Raw genomic sequence first — 23861 nt, 5'->3', positions numbered from 1 at the left:
GTAACAAAGATTTTACATTGAAATAAAAAAAAACTCAAAATGAAATTAAACTATTTGCAATGACTGAATAATCTAAATAATATTTTTTTTATATATAACATTTTTCTCTTGATAAATCATTAAAATCACTTTTGTTATTTTTATCCTACACTATTTGACGAAAAAAAAAACAAATTTCATTTAAACAAAAAATACATTTTTACAGGAATTTTATTTTTTATTTTTTCAGTGTTGGGAGTGGTTGTGATCAATTTTTGTTCTGCAAAAACTTGACTTCTCGTGTTTCACATTTTTCTTCATTTATTTGAATATTTTGATTTGCAATTATCCTGTCAATTTATCTGATAGTTTTAAGCCTGTTCTACAATCTTCAATCACCTTCTTTGTCTTTTTGGTGCTATAATATTTTTCGATTTACTTTTTCATTATATTTTCCAGGGCTGCGGAGTCGGGTCATATTACAAGCGACTCCGACTCCGGCTTTTTTAGTTAAGCCGACTGCGACTCCGACTCCGGCTCCGGCTTTCCACAAATTGATGACTCCGGCTCCGACTCCGGTCTTCCAACTCTAGCCGACTCCGACTCCGGCTCCGACTCCAGTTTTCCACAAATTGTTGACTCCAGCTCCGACTCCGACTCCAACACCTAATCTGTATTTAAAATATATTAAAAATTTCAATTAATCACATTACTCACATTTCAGTTCACACTTGCGCGAATAATACCGGGGTGACATTTATGTTCGGAGATTTAAACGCATTTTCTGCACAACAATTTTCTTAATAAATTTAACTACTTTAAATTTACATTCATGTTTTTAAAGTTTATATGCTAGCTGCACTAATTTTTAACTGTTCTTTTTTAAATGATATATTAAAAGAAAGTTAACCTTCATGATCGAATTGACATAAAAAATCGATTTGGATAATTTTAGGGCGAAATTTTAAAGTAACTATCAAAGATACGCTGGTTTTGAAATAGACAATTTCCAAAGTCACTATTTTTTAAAGCTCTTTTGAATTTATCTCAGAGGACGTACATGGAAATTGTGTGATCCAGCCCAGTACACACTTTAAACATATAAATATGAGAAAATTCTAATATTTGAAAAAATAATTAAAATTATATTAATTATATCACCCCGATTTAAGGAATTTTAAAAAGTTAGACTTGTTCATTGATATTATTTAAGGATCCACTACTCGCAAACATTTTTTGAGCATGTTGCTTTCCAAGTAGTAAATTGATATAACAATTGATAATTTATTAGTAGAGTTATAATGTCAATTTTACAAATGTTACAATTTTTTTTTGTTAAGTACAGACAATGAACCTTTATTTTCCTATTAACAAAAAGGGTCTACTTAAAACCTTAGCAATTCTATGGTAATATATTGACATTAAGTTGAATTAAAAGTTTGCAAAATTAAGTTTAGATAAGTTTTAAATAGAGTTTCCAGAGTTATATATACTTTTATACTAAGTAGTTAATAAACTTTATACCCAATCCAAATTATTTTTTAATCGGTCAAAGATGCCTATTTGGAGTTGGGAGGCTGGATTTATGGTGATTTGCCAACAAATAACTTTATTTATGTTAATTTTTCGAAAGGTGTACAAACTTTTTTTGCACCTTTTTTTATTTTTGTAATAGTATTTGTTATAGAACTTTTTATAGAAATCATCTTTTCATGAGCTTGTAGAAAAATGTTCGGTATGAGTTTTTGTACAAAACGTAGTACTAGGTTTCTGTCAAACTTTAAATTGTTTACATGTTTCATCACAAAATGTGCATAGGGCCCAAGGGGTGTAATTACTTTTTTTACATACTGTAAATACAAGCAAAAAGAGACAGTAAAGAACAATTTTAATATGTATTAATTTTATGACTACACAGCCACAATTGTTTACTATTTTATGAGTTATGACACTAAAGTATAGTGTCTACAAACATTGACAAGAGAGGATTGACAGATTATCATTCTGTGATATTAGTGAAATAACACAATAAGAGCTTTCCAATCACAATAGAAATGCTTCGAAAACATCATGACATCTGATAAATATCTTGATCCAAAAAATAAATTGATTATAAAAATGTCAACGTGCACTGCGATTCAATAAATAAATTAAAAAAAACGGAATTAACCTGAATTATAACAAATATTGAACAATAAATAAGTTCATAAATTATATAAAATATTTTGATAACTCCGACTCCAGCTCCGACTCCGGGTCAATCAGAAATCTACGACTCCGGCTCCGACTCCGACTCCAGCTCATAAAATTTAGCCGACTCCGACTCCGACTCCAGCTATTCGAGTTTTGACGACTCCGACTCCGACTCCGACTCCAGGTTCCCAAAAAGACCCGACTCCACCGACTCCGACTCCACAGCCCTGTATTTTCCTTGTTTTTCACATTGTGACCGTAAAATAAAATCATTAGTTACAACAAATTGCATAAAAACATTGTATTTGAGACATGACAAATATTTGAGCATGCTTTTTTTAGATATTCATCAAGGGATTTCATTTACATTATAAGTTGACCCAAATTAATGCTTTTTTTCATAAACTGTCAAAGTCACACACTACTCCAATTACCAGTTTAAATTGAAAAAAAAAATGCAAATTTATATTTAGATAAGTTCTTTTTCTGCAATTTTAAAAGTTATATATCTGTTTAACTAAGTTTTCAGTTAACTCAATATTCAAACTTAATTCTTTTCTTAATCAAGTCGACGCTGTCATGCTATCATGTCGCACCCGCCATTTCGACGTTCCGAGAAAAACGCGTTTTAATGTTTGGCCTTGAATAAACAAAAACGAAAGCACGCAATGTAAACAATAACAAACACGTTTTGTTTGGCTGACCATTCTGTGCATTGTCCCGAAGTTTGGTTGAAGTTGGTTGCTGGAGTCCCGAGTTATAATTACAAATGTGTACGGTAGTCTAGCTTGTACGTGCGACAAACGCATCCTGACCTGAAATCCCTTTGCCCTTTGTCGCACTTACATCAATTTTCAGGGAGTGACAAGATAGCACGACAAGATTGAAACTACTTTCATATGAAAAGTGACGAAAAATTTCGGAGCTTTTTTGGTTTTCATTGAATATCTTAGGATTGAAATCGAATTTTGGGGATGTGTGAAGGTCAAAAGGTGAGGCATTGTGAGCTGCACAAAATGGCGTTCTTAACTCAATTTGGTCCAAAATGCACGTACGACAAGTTAGCACGATGGCGACGAAATGTTAACGGTCAGAGACGGTTAAAGTTATACACCATCCTGCAAATTTTTTTTGCAAATATTTTAAATCGTTGGAATTTTTCTAACTAACAAATACATAAAAAAATATGTTTCTGAATTGCATAATGTAATAAAGTTTTTACGTTGAAGTAAAAAAACTCAAAAAGAAATTAAATTATTTGCAATGAATATTTAAGGAGTTACATACATGTAAATCGACAAAAATAAAAGAGGTTGGTTTGCGCACACTCTTAAACTTTTTTTAAATCTGTTTTAAGGGCATTTAAATATATATTTTCAACTATTATTAATATTAATTTGAAGATATTTGGTTGTATCATTGCCTAGATATAGCCATTTAAAGTTAGCAGTTTCAAAAAACGGGTGCCACGATATCTCCACACTGCTTTGACCAAATCGGCTCAAAATTTTGGTGAAGCCTCGTTAAATCGGTCCTGTGTGCATGACGAAGCCCGATTTTCCAAAAGTTTGTTTAAAAAAAGATAAAAATATTTTTATGTTTTTTCATATAAAAAATCGCCAGTTTTTGATTTTTGTATTTTTTTAAAAAGCAAAATTTCAAAATCGGGCTTCGTCATGCACACGGGATAAGTCTTGCAAGTCTTCATCTCAAATTTCAGTCAATTTGGTCCATCCCATCTTGAGATATCGTGGCACCCGTTAATCAACTCGGTGTTCAGAGAAAAACGCTCACAAAGTTCGACAGTTCGCTTTGCGCATGGTAAAATTTTGAACGTAAATCGTCTCTTACTCAGTTTTATCATGAAATATCTTTATGAAACTTTCAGGAGTGATTGAAAATCATCTTTTAAGTGGATTTATTAAATTTTCTGAAAAATGAAATTTTTGATTTTCTACATGTATGTAACCCCTTAATATCTTTCTCTTGATAAATCAGCAAAATTACTTTTTTTTATTTCTATCCTACACTATTTGACGATAAAAAAACAAATTTCTTTTAAACAAAAAATGCACTTTTTATAGTACTTTTTCATCTCATATCCAAAGTTTTTTATTCAGTGTTAGGAGGTTGTTTTGATCAATTTTTCTTCTGCAAAAAACTTGACTTCTCGTGTTTCACGTTTTTCTTCATTTATTTTGATATTTTGATTTGCAATTATCCTGTCAATTTATCTGACAGCCTGTTCTACAATCTTCAATCACCTTCTTTGCCTTTTTGGTGATTTAATATTTTTTTGTTTACTTTTTCATATTATTTTCCTTGTTTTTCACATTTGGACCGTAAAAATAAAACCATAAGCTTTTAAGTTACAACAAATTTCTGAAAAACATTGACCCAAATTAATGTTTTTTTTTTTCATGAACTGCCAAAGTCACAAAAAAACTAGTTAATGGTAAATTTGAAAACTTTTTGAAGATTTAAAGCAGATTCAAAATAGTATTTTAGGCAACTCGAAGATGACGTTTTCAGCATGAAACGTACATTTATCCAACAAGGTTTACCGAATTGGATAAATACGACGAATGCTGAAAAATATGTTTTTGAAAGGATGGCATGGCAAATTGTTTTTTTTCTGGAATTTTTTCATTGTTTAAACATACTTTTTACTCATGAACTTGAAAACGTGGGTTTTGTAGATAACCTAAATGTTACCTAGAAAACCTAGACATGCGAAATATGGACCGGTTTACTGGTTTACCGGTTTACTGGAGGATTTTCCGACGACGTAATTCTGGGTTGGAACGAAATTTCAACGAAATTCAATTCTATGATACAAAGGCTGGGGTGTTAAATCTACTCCAATAACAAGTTTTAAAAAAATGCTGATGTTTGGAAAACAAAATTTTTGAAATTAAAAGACGCAACTTTTGGTACCCAGACATGTATAGGTCATCGCTAAAATTTTGAAGTTATCGCAGTTTTAGTGAAAAAAGTAGATTTTTTGCCAATTACGTCATTCTCCGGGTTTTGTGCGCGGCGTGTCAAAAAACACGGATTTTATTTTCAAAAAACCATATCTCGGAATCCTGTTAATGAACTCCTCCCATTTTTTAGTATGTTATGTAAAAATATCCGGGGAATCCGATAAAAATATTTCCAGACATAGGCTCTTTGGTCCAGACACTGTCAAAACGGCATTTTAAAGTTTCATACGCCCTTTTCATATGTTAGGCTAGATTTTTGAAACTTCTTACTATTTTTCTTTAAAAGGCCAACTTATCACCTTTCATTTGCGTACAAGACAATTGAAATCGGTTAAAATGGCGAGGAGTTATGATTTTTCGAAAAAAATGGTTTTTGCGAAAATCGACGAAAATGGCCATTTTTTGGACCACCCTAACACGCCGTAGGTCACCCTAATGGCCAAACAAAAAAATACGGGTCTAATTATTTCGGCCAGGGAACCCCCAGAAAAAAATTGAGCCCGATCCGACTTTCGTTTTTTTCCATGCTGTTTTCATGGGGAATTGCTGTATAATTATTTGAACTAAGTTGTTAGTTAATTTAATATTCAAACTTAATTCTTTTCTTGATCGATTAATTTATCAACAATATTTTTTTTGAATTTTTTTATGGTATTTGTAATTGAACTTTTTATAGAAATCATCTTTTTATGAGATTTTTGTAGCAAAATGTTAGGCATGAGTTTTTGAAAAAAAGGTAATATGTTTTTGCCAAACTGTAAATTTTCCGCATGTTTTTCATCACAAAATGTGTACAGTGCACAAGGGTAACTTCTTTTACATGTTGTATACCAATTTTTAAACAAAATTATAATCAATTTATAATTAAAATTCAACACAGCTTCAAAGGGTTACCAACAGCTGCATCTTCTCCACATCACCACTTCCGACTGCATCACGCTTGCGACCTTGGTGGCATTCTCACCCTCCAAAGATCAACAAAGGATGACCGAAGGGCAACCCTTCCTCTCCTCCTCTCATTTGTAGGAACAAAGTGGAGGTTGAAAAAAAGAATTGATTGAGATCATCGAGAGATGCAAAACGACTAATGATGAGGTAGAACAACACTTCGGGGTGTGCGTGTGACCGTGTGTGTGTGTGTGTGCTTGGATTATGATGATGATGCGCTCCAAGATGCATGTCTGGTTCCGGTTAATGAAGGCAGCTGAGATGGTGGGGTGAGATCACAAGGCGGCAGCACGCGTAGGTTGGCCTCCCCGCACTCCATTCTCCACTTGGGATCGGGAAGAGCTGCTTGGAGAGAGCCGACACATGGCGATGGAGATGAATTAGCATAATTTGTCTGTAAACACTCAATTTAGATGGATGATTCCACCGATGACGGTGTGGAGGTTGAATCTTCTGGTGCTGCTGGGATCCGCGAGCAATTGTGCAATCTTCAGGGTGATTTTGGGAAGAAAAAGGGAGAGGGAGAACTGCAGGACCGTGTTATGATGGATGAAGGTTTATTTTTTATGGAATAGAATCAGTATTGTCAATAATTTAATTAAAGATTCCTTCAACTTATGTAATTGTAGTCAGAAGTAGAGGGCGATAAGCGAAAATTCTCGACAAATTGATAATTTGTGTGCCTCTCACATTTCATGAAATTTTGTTGAGATTTCCGGGAATTTATAGACTTATTAAAATTGGTGTGAAATAGTAAAAAGCCTATCCGATATAAGATTATTAGATTATTACTTCGTTTAATATGTCTTTTAAATACATATTCAAAAATATGTCGTACCGTGCATTTGGACTTATCAAAAACAAACCTAAGATCCAGCTCATACAAATTTCATACATTCCACTTGAATAGGAAACCTAAAATTTTATAATAATTTTGTTTGTTTAACTCTGCCAAATAAAAAATATGTCGTAGTCTATATTTAAAACATTTTTTTTTTTGAATGTAGATGTTTTAAAATTTCTCTCACATCAACTGTATTTCCGATCTCATTTTTCATTCTAAATAAATTTAAATTAAATCACACGCTGACTCCTTTTGTATGAATGCACCGCGAGCTGCAGTTTGATGCCCACAGGAGCCACCACGCCGCCCCTTCTGATGCCAATTGATCGAGAGAGAAATTGATTCGACGCTGACTCACAACATTGCACACACACACATCGCGGCAGGTTGAATCGGGGCGCTGGTACTTTCATCAACGCTGGCGGGCGGGCTTTGTGATGTTGATGTGGTGGAAAAGTTGCAAGTCAACCTGGAAAAAGGTGGCATAATGAAGTGGCTCTATCCGAGAATACCATGGTGTGGTTCTGTAGAGATTAAATTAAACTAAAATTTTGATAAATAAACCTAGCTTCAAAACAATTTTTCCATCAATTAATTTTCAGACGAATATATAAAAGATTCTTGTTTTTGCAAAATTCTCTAAAACTCTAAATCTACCCCAACTTTCGCTAAACTATCTTTCCTATTTCCAACTTTTTTTTCCTTGCCGCGAAACAGGCCCACCAGATTCGGTAAGAGTGTAACAAGAGTGTTGCAACGCATCCTCCAATGTTCCAATCTTCCACAGTCTGCCAGAGTCTGCTACCGCATTTTTTGATGAACTAGGCACGGAGGAGCCTTTTGATCACGGCGGTGGCCACTTGTTCCAACGCATCGACCCAGTCGGTTGGTGGTCTTTGAGCAACCATATGCCGGCCGTGAAATTGTGATGGGAAATCGTTTAGCTACCGGTATTAATGGTTAATTTAATTCTCATTTAGTGCCGTGGATCCCGCGCGTTGTAGGTGGCTTCTCAACACACTTTGACTTTGACGTAGGGATGGGTTGATGCAATTCAGAAGGACTCCGCCACGGAAGAGTGCATTTGCATTTGCCACAGGCATGGTGAAGGTTGAGTTGGATTTTTTTTGGAGGATGTGGCGTGAAAATCGGGAGCAACTCGTGTGGGCAACTGGTGCAAAGGAAATTAAATTATGCAGCAACAGATGGCTCTTTCTTTCGTCTAGAATGTATTCAAATATGTTCAATGAGTTTTAAGGAGAAATGTAGTGAACACCTTTTGTGGTCTAAAACAAAATTCAATGCGTTGCGTTTCGAGCATTCTTGGAAGACGGGAATTTTCCGACAAATTTTCTTTAAAATGATCCTGGTACTGAATAATATTTTTCAACAAAATATTATTAGGACAGCTATTCTACTGATCATTTTAACAAACTTGCCTCTTTTAATAGTTTTATTAAATGAAATTCAGATTAAGTTATTGCAAATTACATTTCCAAATTTGCATTTCCGAAATTGTTGGCAAATATGAATATCGCATTATTTTTTTTTATTTGATTTCTTCTGATTTTATTTTCTTGAAATAGGACACTTCTGAGCAGTTCTCTAGGATTTCGGTCATTCGATTTTTTCTGTATTTTTTAATCCGACTGAATTTTTTGGTGCCTTCGGTATGCCCAAAGAAGCCATTTTGCATCATTAGTTTGTCCATATAACTTTCCATACAAATTTGGCAGCTGTCCATACAAAAAGGATGTATGAAAATTCAAAAATCTGTATCTTTTGAAGGAAGTTTTTGATCGATTTGGTGTCTTCGGCAAAGTTGTAGGTATGGATACGGACTACACTGAAAAAAAATGATACACGGTAAAAAAAATTGGTCCTTTTTTTATTTAACTTTTTATAACTAAAACTCAATTTGCAAAAATACACTATTTTTAATTTTTTTTATTTTTTGATATGTTTTAGAGGACATAAAATGCCAACTTTTCAGAAATTTCCAGGTTGTGCAAAAATCATTGTCCGAGTTATGAATTTTTTAATCAATACTGATTTTTTCAATAAATCGAAATATGTGTCGCAAAAATTTTCAACTTCATTTTTCGATGTAAAATCAAATTTGCAATCAAAAAGTACTTTAGTGAAATTTAGATAAAGTGCACCGTTTTCAAGTTAAATCCATATTTAGGTGACTTTTTTGAAAATAGTCGCAGTTTTTCATTTTTTTTAAATTAGTGCACATGTTTGCCCACTTTTGAAAAAAATGTTTTTGAAAAGCTGAGAAAATTCTCTATATTTTGCTTTTTCTGACTTTGTTGATACGAACCTTAGTTGCTGAGATATTGCCATGCAAAAGTTTAAAAACAGGAAAATTGATGTTTTCTAAGTCTCACCCAAACAACCCACCATTTTGTAATGTCGATATCTCAGCAACTAATGGTCCGATTTACAATGTTAAAATATGAAATATTTGTGAAATTTTCCGATCTTTTCGAAAACAATATTTTCAAAATTTTCAAATCAAGACTAACATTTTAAAAGGGCATAATATTGAATGTTGGCCCTTTTGAAATTAAATAAAATTAGATTGAACGTCGTTTCTTTTTTTTTGTTGTTTTAAATCATGGTTTTTTTAGTTTAAAAAATTGAGATTAACATAAGTATCAGAGTATGTAAATCTTTTTTTCCTGAAAATTGCATAAATTCAATTGATCATTTTATACATCAACATATTTCCAAATGTCCCAAAGGTTTTCAAAAGCGAAAAAGTGTGTCTAGATCATTGCACAATATTAACATAACCTACTCTATACGATTGTTCATAATATTCTCAAGAAATTTATTGAAGTTTATGCGTGCAACCTTTGTTTATTTCACTGAAAACATAAAAGGTGTCAAAAAATCTGTAAAAAGATTAAGATTATTATTTGTAAAAACACTAATATCTGGCTAGATATCAATTTGACATCAAACCAAATATTGTTCAAGAAAAATATAATTTTCGCTCCATATCTCACCCTTCAATCGAGCTTAGGGCTTAGCTCGGGCCTGCCAAGTTGCCTTCCATTGGCGCATCCTGATTGGATCATGATGCCTTCATACTGCCATGCTCTATAGCTTCATCCATCCAAGTTCAACCATGCAACATACCACACCACAGTTCCCAATCCAATCAAACCTCAGACCATTGACGAAAAGCCAACCACACAATATGCTTTTGTGTGTTCATTAGCGTGTCCCAAAAAAACACGAAGTCGAGGAATTCAATGTGCTCAGTTCTCAAATGATAGAAAATCATGTTAGAAACAACTCTCTCATACATGAAAACTTTCGGAAAAATCGTTTACCACGTTCCCTGGGCATTTTTTTGAAAAAAGTCAGTTTTTTCGACAATTTCACAAAATCTGCTTAGAAAAAATGGAAAATTTTAAAATTTCATATAGCCTATACCATCCAAATACTTAATACTAATTAGTGTTATTTTAAATTTACCTGAACATCGGATTTATCAACAGGAGTTATAAGAAGGAAGTGTAAACGTTACGTTGTGGTTCAGATCACGGAAATGCGTACAATCGAACCTTATATTTGTTATTTGTTTATTTGTATCCATGGAAACATAGCAAACGTGCATCGCTTGGTTTAAATGCAAAATGCTCTAAATTTGAATTATTTGCTAAAAGTAATTCAATGATTTAGCACGTAGTGTGCCATGAGAAAACAACACCAGGTGGCCCTTAGTATTGAAGGATGAACCAATCATGTTTAAATACAGATGCAATACAACCGCACTTCAAATTAGGCTTAAATTATTCTTAATATTGTATGCCAATGATGATTAATATCTGTTCCGGAGTTCCCGAACGACCCCTAGCAGAACGACGCCGTCGCAATCGCAGTGGGTATTCCCACCTTTTCACCGCCGTGTGCAGGAGCACGCTGCCGCCATCATCATTCCAAACCGAGACGCCGCGACGAACGGACGCAGAACAAAGTAGAGAAAAAGTACCGTTAGAATAAAGTTAGTTCTAGTTAATTCGCGCGCGTGGTTTTGATTTGAGTTCCTCTTCCGAATCCGGAAATCTCGGTCCAAGTTCGGGAAGTTTACAGTCCGCTTTTTCACCGCAACATTTGGTCCTTCAGTGCCGAATAGTGATGGACATGCAAGCACTGAAAAGCCGTAGAAACGCCTTGATGGCGCAAGTGAGTGGGGAGCTGTCAGTCGCGGAAAGCCTCAAAACGCGGAAACCGTCCCAAAGTGAGGTTAAGGACCGCCTGACCCAGCTCAACAAGCTTGCCGAGAGTTTTCGCGAGACGCAAACAGGAATCGAGGAACTGCAAGAGGACGCAGCGGCCATTGCCTCTGTGTACAGCGTCCGGGAAGAGTTCTTCTGCAAGTACTACAAGGCAAAGGACGCCTACGAGGAATTCCTGGATGTGGATTCCGACGGCGATTCAACGGCCAGTCAAAGGACCGTGGCCGGAACGACCGACTGGAAGCAAGCGATGCACCTGCTCATGGAAACGCAGCGGCAGCTGCTGCTGAACCAATCGGCGCAACGAGCAGGACAGGCATCGAATTGTTCACCACACGGCGGTCAGGTGCAGAATGGATTACCCCAACTGAACGTTCAACTACCAGCCATCAGTGTGCCCAAATTCACCGGAGATCGCAAGAAGTGGACGACGTTCAAGGACCTTTACGTGTCAACCATTCACAACCGCGATGACCTGACGGACACTCTGAAGATGCAGTATCTCTACTCGTATCTGGACGTCGAGCCCAAGCGTCAAGTCGCAAGGTTCTCTATCTCGGAGGCAAACTACAAGCTGGCGTGGGAGGCTTTGACCGATTACTACGACAAGAAACGATTCACCGTCTTCTCGCTGGTTCGTGAATTCATGGATCAACCCTCAATCGCAAGCGCCACCCCTGAATCGTTGAACAAGCTTGTGACGAGCTCGGACGAGATCGTGCAGCAGCTTGATACCCTCGGGGAGGAATTCCAGACCCGCGATCCGTGGTTGATTCACCTGGTGCTCGAGAAGCTGGACAAGGATACTCGAGCTGGCTGGTCGCAGAAGGTCATCGAAAAGGAGAACCCGAAGTTCGACGAGTTGCTGTCTTTCCTGAAGAAGCGATGTGAGGTGCTGGAAACCTGTTCAGCATTCTCGAAGAAAGTGGTGCTCGACGGAAAGAAGGAAGCGACGAAACAAGTGATCAGTGACAAGAAGCTGAAAGCATTGCACACAACTGCAACCAATCAGAAGTGCGCGAAATGTTCGAAAGAGCATAACATGTATCAGTGCGAAGAGTTCAGGAGGCTGAGCGTGCAAGAACGGCGTGAACTAGTGCAGAAGGCTCGCTTGTGCTTTAACTGTTTGCGACCTGCGCACTGCGCCAAATCGTGCACCTCGAAGTCGTCGTGTCACACCCCTGAGTGTAAACAACGACACCACACGCTGCTGTGCACAAGTGCGGCCAGTTCTGAACGAGCAAGTGAGGAAAGTGGAAGCAGTGCTTCAGTGAAAGTGGTTCCTGAGAAGAAAGAAGAAGTGATCGCTTCGCTGATGGCGGAGCTACCGGAGAAGAAGCGGCAGGTTCTACCCCTGTTGCCGACAGCAGTAGTGAAAGTGCGAAAGGTGAGTGGCGGATACGTCCTCGCTAGAGTGCTGATCGATTCCGGATCGCAAGCATCTCTTGTGACGGAGGAGTGTGTCCGGAAGCTGGAGCTGCCGAGAAGGAACGGGAAACTGGCGGTGAGCGGCCTTGGACAGCAGGAAGTCGGAACAACCCGCGGCGTGGTCACGCTGCAAATTGCTTCCCGGTTCGACGAGGTCGTGGTTATCGCCACGGACGCCTACATTCTTGGAAAGCTGACTTCGACCATTCCGTCGCAGCGCTTCGACGTGGCCAACATGAAACTGTTGCGGAACATTTCGGAGCTGGCCGACCCGGACTACAACCGACCGGGTCAGATCGACATCATTCTTGGATCAGATGTCTTTCTTGCGCTCTTGGAGGGAGGGCAGGTCAAAGACGAAAGCGGCCAAACGGTGGCCCAACGCACGGTCCTAGGGTGGATCGTGGCGGGACGATACGACGACCAAGCCGTCGTACACAGCAACCACACCATCGTCAATCTGCACGCAGAGATGGACCTAAACCGCACCTTGCGGCAATTCTGGGAGCAGGAGGAGAACTTCAAGCCACCACCGCTTACTCCTTCTGAACAGCAGGTCACTGAACACTTCAGTTCGACCCTACAACGCGACGGAAATGGACGCTTCATCGTCAGATTGCCTTTTGACGATTCGAAGCCAGCGCTCGGCGACTCGCTTGCCGCGGCCACAAAACGCCTGAAGTCGATGGAACGTCGATTCCAGCAACACCCGGAGTTCAAGCAGGACTACACAGCGTTCCTGCGCGAGTATTTGGAGCTCGGCCACATGGAGGAGGTACCAGCCGATCAAGTCGAGAAGGATAGCAGCAAGTGCTATTATCTACCGCACCACGCGGTGATCAAGGCGGACAGCAGCACGACCAAGTTGCGCGTTGTCTTCGACGCGTCCTGCGCCACTTCAACGGGAGTTTCGCTGAACGACCGATTGCGTGCCGGACCGAACAACAACGCGGACCTGTTCTCGGTGGCTTTGCGGTTCCGCTCACACAAGGTGGTGTTCTGTGCAGACGTTGCGAAGATGTACCGCCAGGTACTCGTGCACCCGGACGACCGAGACTACCAACGCATCGTCTTCCGGGAGGAACCAGATCAACCGATCAAGCACTACCGTCTCTGCACAGTGACGTACGGAACGAAGACCGCACCGTACCTGGCAATCGAGTCAATGCGGGCGGCGGCCAAGGCTTACGACGACGTCTACCCACAGGCGGTAGAACGAATCAAACGGGATTTCTACGTAGATGATTTCCTGTCCGGAGCCGACGACACGAACGAAGCGACGTGTCTGAAGCAGCAAGTGGTCGAGATCCTCTCGTCGGCGGGGTTTGAACTCCGCAAGTGGACCTCAAACAACCAAGAACTCCTCCAAGAGCAGCGCACCGACGAGTCCGCTCCAGTCCTGATGAAGTTCTCCGAGCAAGGAGAAGCAGTGAAGGCGCTTGGCATCCAGTGGTTCCCAACGGAGGACGTGTACGGATTCAAGGTCAACCTCCCCGACACTTCGTTCACCTTCACCAAACGCCAGATGATATCGGATTCATCTAAACTGTTCGACCCGTTTGGCTGGTTGGCACCTGTGCTGGTGAAGATCAAGATCCTGTACCAGCAACTCTGGCTGTTCGACGTCAACTGGGACGACTCACTGCCGCCGGCGGTGAAGGCGGAGTGGCAGGAAGTGCGGAGTACTCTGCACCTACTCGAGAACATGCGGATCCCACGATACCTCTTCCCCTTTCGTGGTCGAATCCAATTGCACGGATTTTCGGACGCTTCCGAGCAGGCGTACGCAGCCGTCGTCTACGCCAGGTCGGTGGACGCCAACGGCAACATCTCGGTGGTTCTAATTGCCGCCAAATCTCGAGTCGCACCGATTAAGCAAGTGTCGCTGCCAAGACTGGAACTTTGCGGTGCGTGGCTGCTTGCACTGCTGATGGAGCGCATAACGGAAGCTTTGTCGCACCTCGCAATCGAGCACTGGGCCTGGACAGATTCGACCATCGTGCTCAACTGGCTGTCCACTCACCCCCGGAAGTGGAAGACCTACGTGGCGAATCGCACAGCTGCCATCCTGGATTACCTGCCACGCAGCTGCTGGAACCACGTCCTGGGCAAGGAAAACCCTGCTGATCTCGCAACGCGCGGGCTCACACCGGCCGAGCTTCTCGGCAACCCACTGTGGCTCGGATCTGCTCCGTGGATGCAGGTGGATCAAGCACTCTGGAAGCTGCGCCCTGTTCCAGTTGTTGACGACGAAGACCTGTTGGAAACCAGAGTAGTTAAATCGCTGCACCTAGTGGCGATCCCAATCCGAGAAAACTACGATGAGGAGCTGGGGCTGCTGGCGAAGCGGTCCAGTTTCATGCTGATCATCCGGACACTGGCCTGTGTCAATCGTCTCGTCCGCAACTGCCGGACTACCAAGGCCAATCGTCAGACTGGGGAGCTGGCCCCAGCCGAGCTGAGCGCTGCGAGAGCGCAGCTCGTTCGAGCCGTTCAACACACGGCGTACGCACCCGAGTTGGAGCTGTTGCGGAAGGGTAAGTCGCTGCCAACCAAACACATCCTTTCCCCGCTCCACCCCTTCCTCGACGAACAAGGCACCATGCGCTTGGGGGGTCGACTGCAGAACTCGGACTTGCCGTACGACGTGAAGCACCCCATGATCCTGCCGCAGAACCATGTGGCAACCGAAATGCTGGTGCGTGAGTTACACCTGCGTAATCTCCACGCCGGACCGGCGCTGCTGACTGCTACCATCTATCAACAATACTGGATCGTCGGATGCCAGACGGTGGTACGCAAGGTGGTCCACGGATGCACGCGGTGCGTCCGTCTCAAGGGAAAAACTGCCAATCAACTGATGGGCAATCTACCGCCGGCAAGGGTGCTGGCGACACGACCATTTTCACACGTCGGCGTTGACTACGCCGGACCTGTCAAACTCAAGGCCGCCTGCGTTCGTGGAGTCAAGGTAACCAAGGGGTACATCGCGGTGTTTGTGTGCCTCTCAACCAAGGCAGTACATCTGGAGGTAGCAAGCGATTTGTCCACGAACACCTTCATCAGTGTCCTCAAGCGATTCGTATCCCGGCGCGGATACCCCGTCGAAATCTGGTCAGATAACGGTACCAATTTCGTTGGCGCTGATCGAGTCCTGCAGGAGTTCGTCGAGCAGATCCAGTCCAACGGCAAGGAAGCAGCGCGATTCTTGTCCAACCTGGGCATCAAATGGACCTTCAACCCTCCCTCGGCACCGCACATGGGCGGTATTTGGGAGGCCGCGGTCAAAAGCACCAAGAAGCACCTGGTGGCCGAACTCGGAGACGAAGCCATCACGTTCGAAGACCTGTCAACAATTCTGTGCCAAGTCGAGGCTTGCCTCAACTCGCGGCCACTCTGCGCTCTCTCCAGCAACCCGGACAGTGTTGAGGCCTTGACTCCGGGGCACTTTCTGGTTGGGCAGCCGATGAACCTGGTTCCCGAGCCCGACGTGCAACACCTGCCTGTCGGACGACTGGATCACTGGCAAGCGCTCCAGAGACGCGCTGCTAATATCTGGAACAGATGGAGAGATGAGTATTTGACGAGCCTGCAACCGCGTAACAAGTGGCGCACACCCCAACCCAACATCGAGGTGGACCAGCTGGTCCTCGTGAAGAACGACAACGCTCCGTCGACCCAGTGGGAGCTAGCACGAGTGAAGGAGGTCCATCCGGACGCAACAGGAGCGGTACGCACGGTGACCCTTCGGCGCGGTTCAACCGTGTACCAACGCCCGATCCACAAGCTGTGCCTACTCCCGAGGAATTGAGGCAGTGGCCTCAAGGCGGGGAGGATGTTCCGGAGTTCCCGAACGACCCCTAGCAGAACGACGCCGTCGCAATCGCAGTGGGTATTCCCACCTTTTCACCGCCGTGTGCAGGAGCACGCTGCCGCCATCATCATTCCAAACCGAGACGCCGCGACGAACGGACGCAGAACAAAGTAGAGAAAAAGTACCGTTAGAATAAAGTTAGTTCTAGTTAATTCGCGCGCGTGGTTTTGATTTGAGTTCCTCTTCCGAATCCGGAAATCTCGGTCCAAGTTCGGGAAGTTTACAGTCCGCTTTTTCACCGCAACAATATCAACATTTTCAAATATTCAATATTCCTTCTTCACAAAAACTGGAATATCTCAGCTCAGAGTTGATGAAACTTCAAAGTTGCTTAGACGAAAATCTTCGGCGGAAAATTTCCTACAAGATGCATGTATTCTCACATATGAGGAAATTTTTGTGTTCAATACCGAGGGAAAAGATTGAAAAAAAGTAAACAAAAACTCGTATTTTTCGACATAAAAGCTACCGGGAAAGTGAAAACAAGGTTTTAAAAGGCCAAATCGATACATTGACTTGTTTATTGGACCACAGACCATCATTTAATGGTATAGGCTATTTGAAATTTTAAAATTTTCCATTTTTTCTAAGCAGATTTTGTGAAATTGTCGAAAAAACTGACTTATTTCAAAAAAATGCCCAGGGAACGTGGTAAACGATTTTTCCGAAAGTTTTCATGTATGAGAGAGTTGTTTCTAACATGATTTTCTATCATTTGAGAACTGAGCACATTGAATTCCTCGACTTCGTGTTTTTTTGGGACACGCTAGTGTTCATGCATCATACATACAGATATTGCGAATCAGCTGCAGCATAACACAACATGGCACCACGACAGTGTGAGTGTGTGTGATCGGATTATGATTTTCCTTACATCTTCACACATTGTTTGGGCTCGGAGCCGGGGTTTCTGCAACCTGCAGTGCATGCACATCCATTGAGCTCAACGCTTTGCTACAGTTATCGAATCGCTGGATGATTTTTTTCCTCTCCTGCTCTACGAGTCTTCGCCATACAAGCCAACCAAATCATCTGCTCCGATGCAGTGATGTGAAATTTGGTTGAGACAAGTTGATCTATTTTTTGGATGAAAAATATTAGGATAACAGCTACTGTGAGAACCCTTTCATGAGTGCTCGCTAGATCAAGACAGTCAAGACAGTGAGCAAAAGCGCAACTCTCGCTAGAGAGCAAATGAAAACATAGCGCACGATGAGAAAGAGAAACGTGGCAGTTTGTCGCGCCCACTCTCTTTACTCATTTTGCAACACTGACTTCATGGACGTGTCTCAACTGATCTTCACAACACTGAGTACCTATTTGCGATAGGGATTTCTGCGGTCGGTATGCATAACCTCATCATCTCTTTCGCAAGTTTGTACAGAAAGCTCCTTTGGGATTTTGGAAAAAAAAATCCCCGAAAAAAAGTGCATTTGCTTGTGTCCCGACGCCGCCTTCAACCTTCATCATGGCAGCTGCTCCCTCTCACCACTATCGAATGCATACTTAATCCGCCGTGTACATATTTGCGGTCTTGCCCAAAGAGCTGACAAAAGGCGAACTGATCTTGTTTAGATATAGAAAAATGTGGTACGGGCAAAAAGTGTCACTTTCGGGGGACCCCGTATTGATGCGGCTTAGGACCTCTGATTTTCGAGAATTCATTTTTTTTTCGACGTCTGATTTTGCTGTCATCATACCCCGAAAAGGGTGCCGGAATTTTTGCGGGAAATGATGACCACGTCGAAAGTTGAGGGAAGATATGTCCTGATGAGGAGGCCATTGTGTGGGTTTTGCCGTGAAATGGAATTTGCTGTTTTTCTTTGGAACAAAAAAAAAAATGGGCAGACTGAGGTATCGATGGGCAGTCAAGAGGGTGCGTGCATCCCTCGGGGGAATAATGAAACTGCCAGCTGATAATGTGACTTTTGTTGGAAATTAATTGACTTTTGCTGAGGGTTTTGGGTTCGGGTGACTTTGTCGGAAAATGGGAAAAGAATCATCTCATTTACATTTTGAAATTGAGAGTACTTGAGATGACATGTGGAGAAAGGTGATTTCGTGTTGATTTTGGTTATTTGTTCAGCTTGTGATTTTGACTGTAGTTTTAATTTTTTGCAAAAGGAGAATTTGAAGTCATTTCAAATTAATGTTGTGTCCATCTAAAAAGAAAACAAGGTTAAGCTAAACAAATCTACAATCTCTATTCTTCCAAGTGTCCACCTCAATCCAAAAGCAGCTGCGGCTCTCCAAGTCTAGCCATCTGGTCCCCGAGCCCTCGGGGAGACCTCGGTTGTGCTCCAGTGAATTGAATCATTATATACACACACATTTCTTCAACCATCAGCACAAAATGGCAAAATGGAGCAGTAAAAATTACATCACACACGTTCTTTCCATTCTCCTTCCCCTGCTCCAAAACCAAGTCAAGAGTCGTTAATTCCGTTAAAGTTCTGCTCAATGGGAACACCTCTCCCGACCTTCCCCAACAAACAGTGTTTGCGGGGGCGGGTTTCTTTGGGGCACTTTGAGTCGTGCTAAAAGTTCCACTAATGGCGACTAATGGCAAGATGACATAAAGGTGCTAACGGACTCGTCAGCTTTGTACTGTTGCCACAAACTGAGGTAACCCTTGAGTAACATGTTTCATTAAACTCCGTTTAATTTTGTTATTTATTGTATTTTAAAATAACGATATACAGAATACTTTTTTTTTGTAATTTGCTGAAAAGTTTTAACATCTCTAAAAATCCTAAAATAAATAGTTTAGCAGCAGAGGGTTAAGGGTCCATAACTAGGCTAATTTTGTGGTGGGTCGCCACAGTCGTTTTGAGATGATGAACGAGTTGTTAAGGTTGTTGCAAAAACGTCTCTTTGGTGACGATTATGAAAAGGGCCAAATGTGGAGGCACTTAAGAACACTTTGGCTAATTGTATTCGTGGGAGGTTTAATTCAGTGCTAAAACGTGGGAAACTTTCAAAAGGGGATCCAAGAATTGTTCTGCTGACTACAACTCATAATTTAATCTTCAACATAATGCATTCATCGTTGGCTATGATTACAATAACAATCGATAAAATAAACCTTTCGATTAATCGTCCACCTGAGCGCCGTGTAACCACAGGTTGGCAGCAATTGATGTTAACGTTGAAAATGTGATAATTTTACGTTTACCGAGGCTCGTCAAGCGGGGGCCATTCTCCGTGCGACGGTGGTGCTGCTGCCATCATTTGTTAGCAATTTATTACAAGTATGAAAAGCTCGCGAGTGATTGCTCAACCGCGAGTCGTCGTCGGTGAGAGGAAGCAAAAAAAAAAATCACACAAAATCGACACCGCGCTTCTGTCGTTTATGATGAGCATCGTGCTATCGTTAAATTCGATCGTTAAAAGATAAGTGATTGGAGCGGCATAGAGGGACCACAACCCTCCCTCCACAATGGAAGCGCGTCAGCTTTGAGCTTTGACGAGGGAGGTGAGCGCGGATGCTGTAACCTAAGGATTGATCCATTCAAAATCGCTGATCGATTTTTTTTTTAAATTTAATAAGTCGTATTTTTATAATCGCAACATTTAGTACCCACAAAAAAATGGTCATTTAAAAATACACAGATATACAATGATTTTTCCACAGAATTTTCAAAAAACCATGTGGCTTCTCTTCTCGAGACCTTCAAAACAGCATTTTGAGTTTTCATACGACCTTTTGATTGGTAAGATATATGAAAATCTAAACTATTTTTTATATTATAGCCTGGCAACCCGGAACGATAAAATTGTTTGACTTGGCGGGAAGTTATATTTTTTTTAAATGTAGTTATTTCAAAAATCGAAGAATATGGCATTTGGTAACCCAAATGACCAATAAAAAAATCGAGTCTAATTATTTTGGCTCTCAGCCTACAAAACTTCAATGTTATTGTTCTTTTTTTAGTGGCTGTAAAGTACTTCTTGATTGGAAAAAATAAATAATCAACAATGTTTTTCCCATACCTTTCTATGCTTAAAAAATGCATTTTTAGTCAACTTAGACATTTTTTCAATCTTATTTTTAAAATAATACTGGTTTGTGAAACTCAGCTTTTTGTGAAAAAAAAAATCACATATTATTATTTTTCCTTAACAGTACTAAACAACAACTTTTCCGCGAACACCAAATCAATCAGTAGATGTCCATATTTCGTATGGAAAGCTGCCAGAATTGTATGGAGACTTGTATGAATGAACCAATGATGCAAATGACATCTTTGGACGTCATTCCCACCTTCAAATATGTTCTCGAAGGTTAGAGGGCAAATAATAAGTCATTTTCAAAAGCATTTTTTTAAATTTGTTGAAATATAATTGTATTTGTATTATCATACTCTCATCTTACAATTATTGAACGTAAATTATTTAATTTTTAATCTTGCCGGTTGAAGGAATCTTGCAAGTTTTTTTTTTACTCTTGAATTTATAGATAAGAAAAAAGCAAAGTTTTAGTAAAAAAAGTTTCATGAATGTTGACAAAGGGTAAACCTACTCTCATCACTTTTGCAGTTTTTCGCAATATAAACAATATTTTCAGATGCATTCATAAAGGAGAGTTTTCACTTTTATTTGAGCTATTTTTTACTATAGAATAGTCAAAACACTTCATGGAAGCTGTAATTCATGAAAATTAGTATCAATTGAATAAAAAAATCTGATCGGTTTGGTATCTTCGGCAAAGTTGTAGGTTGTTGTCCTCATAAATGGACTATTCAGAAAATAAAATTGTTACACGGATTTTTTGTCGATTTTTAAATTAAGCTTTTCAAAAAAAAATAATTACTCAAAATTCATATTTATTAATTTGTGGTATGTTTAAAGTACATTTATCAAGCCATAGGAATTATTAACAAAAATTTTGCCGGCAAGTTTTTTTTTTTTTGAGAAAAATGTGATTTATGAAAAAATACGTTTTACTAGATAATTTATATTTTGATTTTTATTTAAGAAGTGTCCATAATTCTTCATATCCTAAAAATATTTTTATTCAGAATGTTGAAAAAATTTCAATAAAATAAGATTTTACAATAAAAACTGAAGTCAAGAACAACCCAATAAAATATTTATATAAAATTTATCTTTTTCCAAAAAGCTTTTTTTTAATCATATCTTGTTGTTCCTAAAAAAATATCAAATGTTTCAAAAAATAATAAATATGGATTTTGGGATTTTTGTTTAAGTTTATTAAAAAATCGGCAGGTACTCTTTAATACTTACAACCTTGCCACAGACAACAAACCGATCAAAAATTTTCTCAAAAGTTACAGATTTTTGAAGATTCACGTATCGTTTTGTATGGACAACTACCACAATTGTATGGAGCCTTGTATGAGACAACCAATGACACAAAATGGCTACTTTGGTCATAGGGAAGGTCCCCATCAAATTTGAAAGGATTCTAAAAAAAACTTATTAAATTCATATTCAGTTTTGGTGGAGAAATGCTCAAATTACAAAACATAAATTAAATCCATTTGATTTGACTTCAAAGTATATTCATAAATGGTAATGATTATGAAAAATGCAATTTTTCAGATTTTGGGAGCAAACAAATTTTTTGAATGTCCTAAACTATGTTTTCACATAGGTATTTAAAATTCCAAAATAAAATAATACCGGAGAAAATCGACTATAGTATGCTATTTTTAACTCCGCCTGCTGGGATTCTGTACAAGAGGACAACAACGCATTATTTTATTCCAGTCAAACAAAGATGTAAAAAACTGTAAGTAATAGGAAAACAAACACTTAGAAAATATTATTACTTTATGATAAATAAAAATAGAAAAATCGTTTAAGAAATATATTTGAAAAAGTTATATCAATTTATATAATGAATACATTTATTTTTTAGGTAAAATTGTTAAAAAGTCAGAACATATAAAATTTATTAAATAAAATATCGATTTACATTACATTTTTAACTTCGTGCTTCGAACGAATCAAAAGTTTTTACATTTTATTTGAACATGTTTTACTGAAAATGCCTATAAACCAGGAGATTTTTAGAGTTATGTTAAAAAACACATAGGATTTATTATTTGGGTAATTCTCTACCAACTCACACGAAATCGGGAAAAGTTGCCCCGACCCCTCTTCGATTTGCGTGAAACTTTGTCCTAAGGGGTAACTTTTGTCCCTGATCACGAATCCGAGGTCCGTTTTTTGATATCTCGTGACGGAGGGGCGGTACGACCCCTTTCATTTTTTAACATGCAAAAAAGAGGTGTTTTTCAATTATTTGCCTCCTGAAACGGTGATGAGATAGAAAATTGGTGTCAAAGGAACTTTTATGTAAAATTAGACGCCCGATTTGATGGCGTACTCAGAATTCCGAAAAAACGTATTTTTCATCGAAAAAAACACTAAAAAAGTTTTAAAAAATCTCCCATTTTCCGTTACTTGACCGTTTAAAATTTTGGAACATGTCATTTTATGGGAAATTTAATGTACTTTTCGAATCTACATTGACCCAGAAGGGTCATTTTTTCATTTAGAACAAAATTTTTCATTTTAAAATTTCGTGTTTTTTCTAACTTTGCAGGGTTATTTTTTAGAGTGTAACAATGTTCTACAAAGTTGTAGAGCAGATAATTACAAAAAATTTGATGTATAGATATAAGGGGTTTGCTTATAAACATCACGAGTTATCGCGATTTTACGAAAAAAAGTTTTGAAAAAGTTGGTTGTCATCGATCATGGTCGTTCATGGTCACCCGCGACAAACACGGACGACGAAACAAAGAGAAACGAAAAAAGTAACTTTTTCAAAACTTTTTTTCGTAAAATCGCGATAACTCGTGATGTTTATAAGCAAACCCCTTATATCTATACATCAAATTTTTTGTAATTATCTGCTCTACAACTTTGTAGAACATTGTTACACTCTAAAAAATAACCCTGCAAAGTTAGAAAAAAAAACACGAAATTTTAAAATGAAAAATTTTGTTCTAAATGAAAGAATGACCCTTCTGGGTCAATGTAGATTCAAAAAGTACATTAAATTTCCCATAAAATACCATGTTCCAAAATTTTTTACAGTCGAGTAACGGAAAATGGGAGAATTTTTAAAACTTTTTTAGTGTTTTTTTCGATGAAAAATAAGTTTTTTCGGAATTCTGAGTACGCCATCAAATCGGGCGTCTAATTTTACATAAAAGTCCCTTTGACACCAAATTTCTATCTCATCACCGTTTCAGGCTGCAAATTATTGTATAACACCTCTTTTTTCGCATGTTCAAAAATGGAAGGGGTCGTACCGCCCCTCCGTCACGAGATATTAAAAAACGGACCTCGGATTCGTGATCAGGGACAAAAGTTAC

General features: G+C 39.4%; 1 protein-coding gene across 1 annotated transcript; it reads left to right on the top strand.

Annotated features, from left to right (window-relative positions):
* The first annotated feature begins 11145 nt into the window (after nt 1-11145).
* On the top strand, nt 11146-16446 carry LOC119766026. The gene has a single exon (XM_038250361.1). It carries the CDS (start codon nt 11146-11148, stop codon nt 16444-16446), a length of 5301 nt encoding a protein of 1766 aa, XP_038106289.1.
* Nucleotides 16447-23861: the final 7415 nt, after the last annotated feature.

The sequence above is a fragment of the Culex quinquefasciatus genome, chromosome 2, assembly GCF_015732765.1.
Source record: "Culex quinquefasciatus strain JHB chromosome 2, VPISU_Cqui_1.0_pri_paternal, whole genome shotgun sequence".
Lineage (NCBI taxonomy): Eukaryota > Metazoa > Arthropoda > Insecta > Diptera > Culicidae > Culex > Culex quinquefasciatus.
The sequence above is the reverse complement of the archived record's forward strand: the minus strand, read 5'-3'. Positions and strand labels throughout refer to the sequence as shown.

Bases quoted from the DNA above. Each gene is read 5' to 3' on its own strand.
- LOC119766026 (XM_038250361.1), top strand. From the start codon at position 11,146: ATGGCGCAAGTGAGTGGGGAGCTGTCAGTCGCGGAAAGCCTCAAAACG.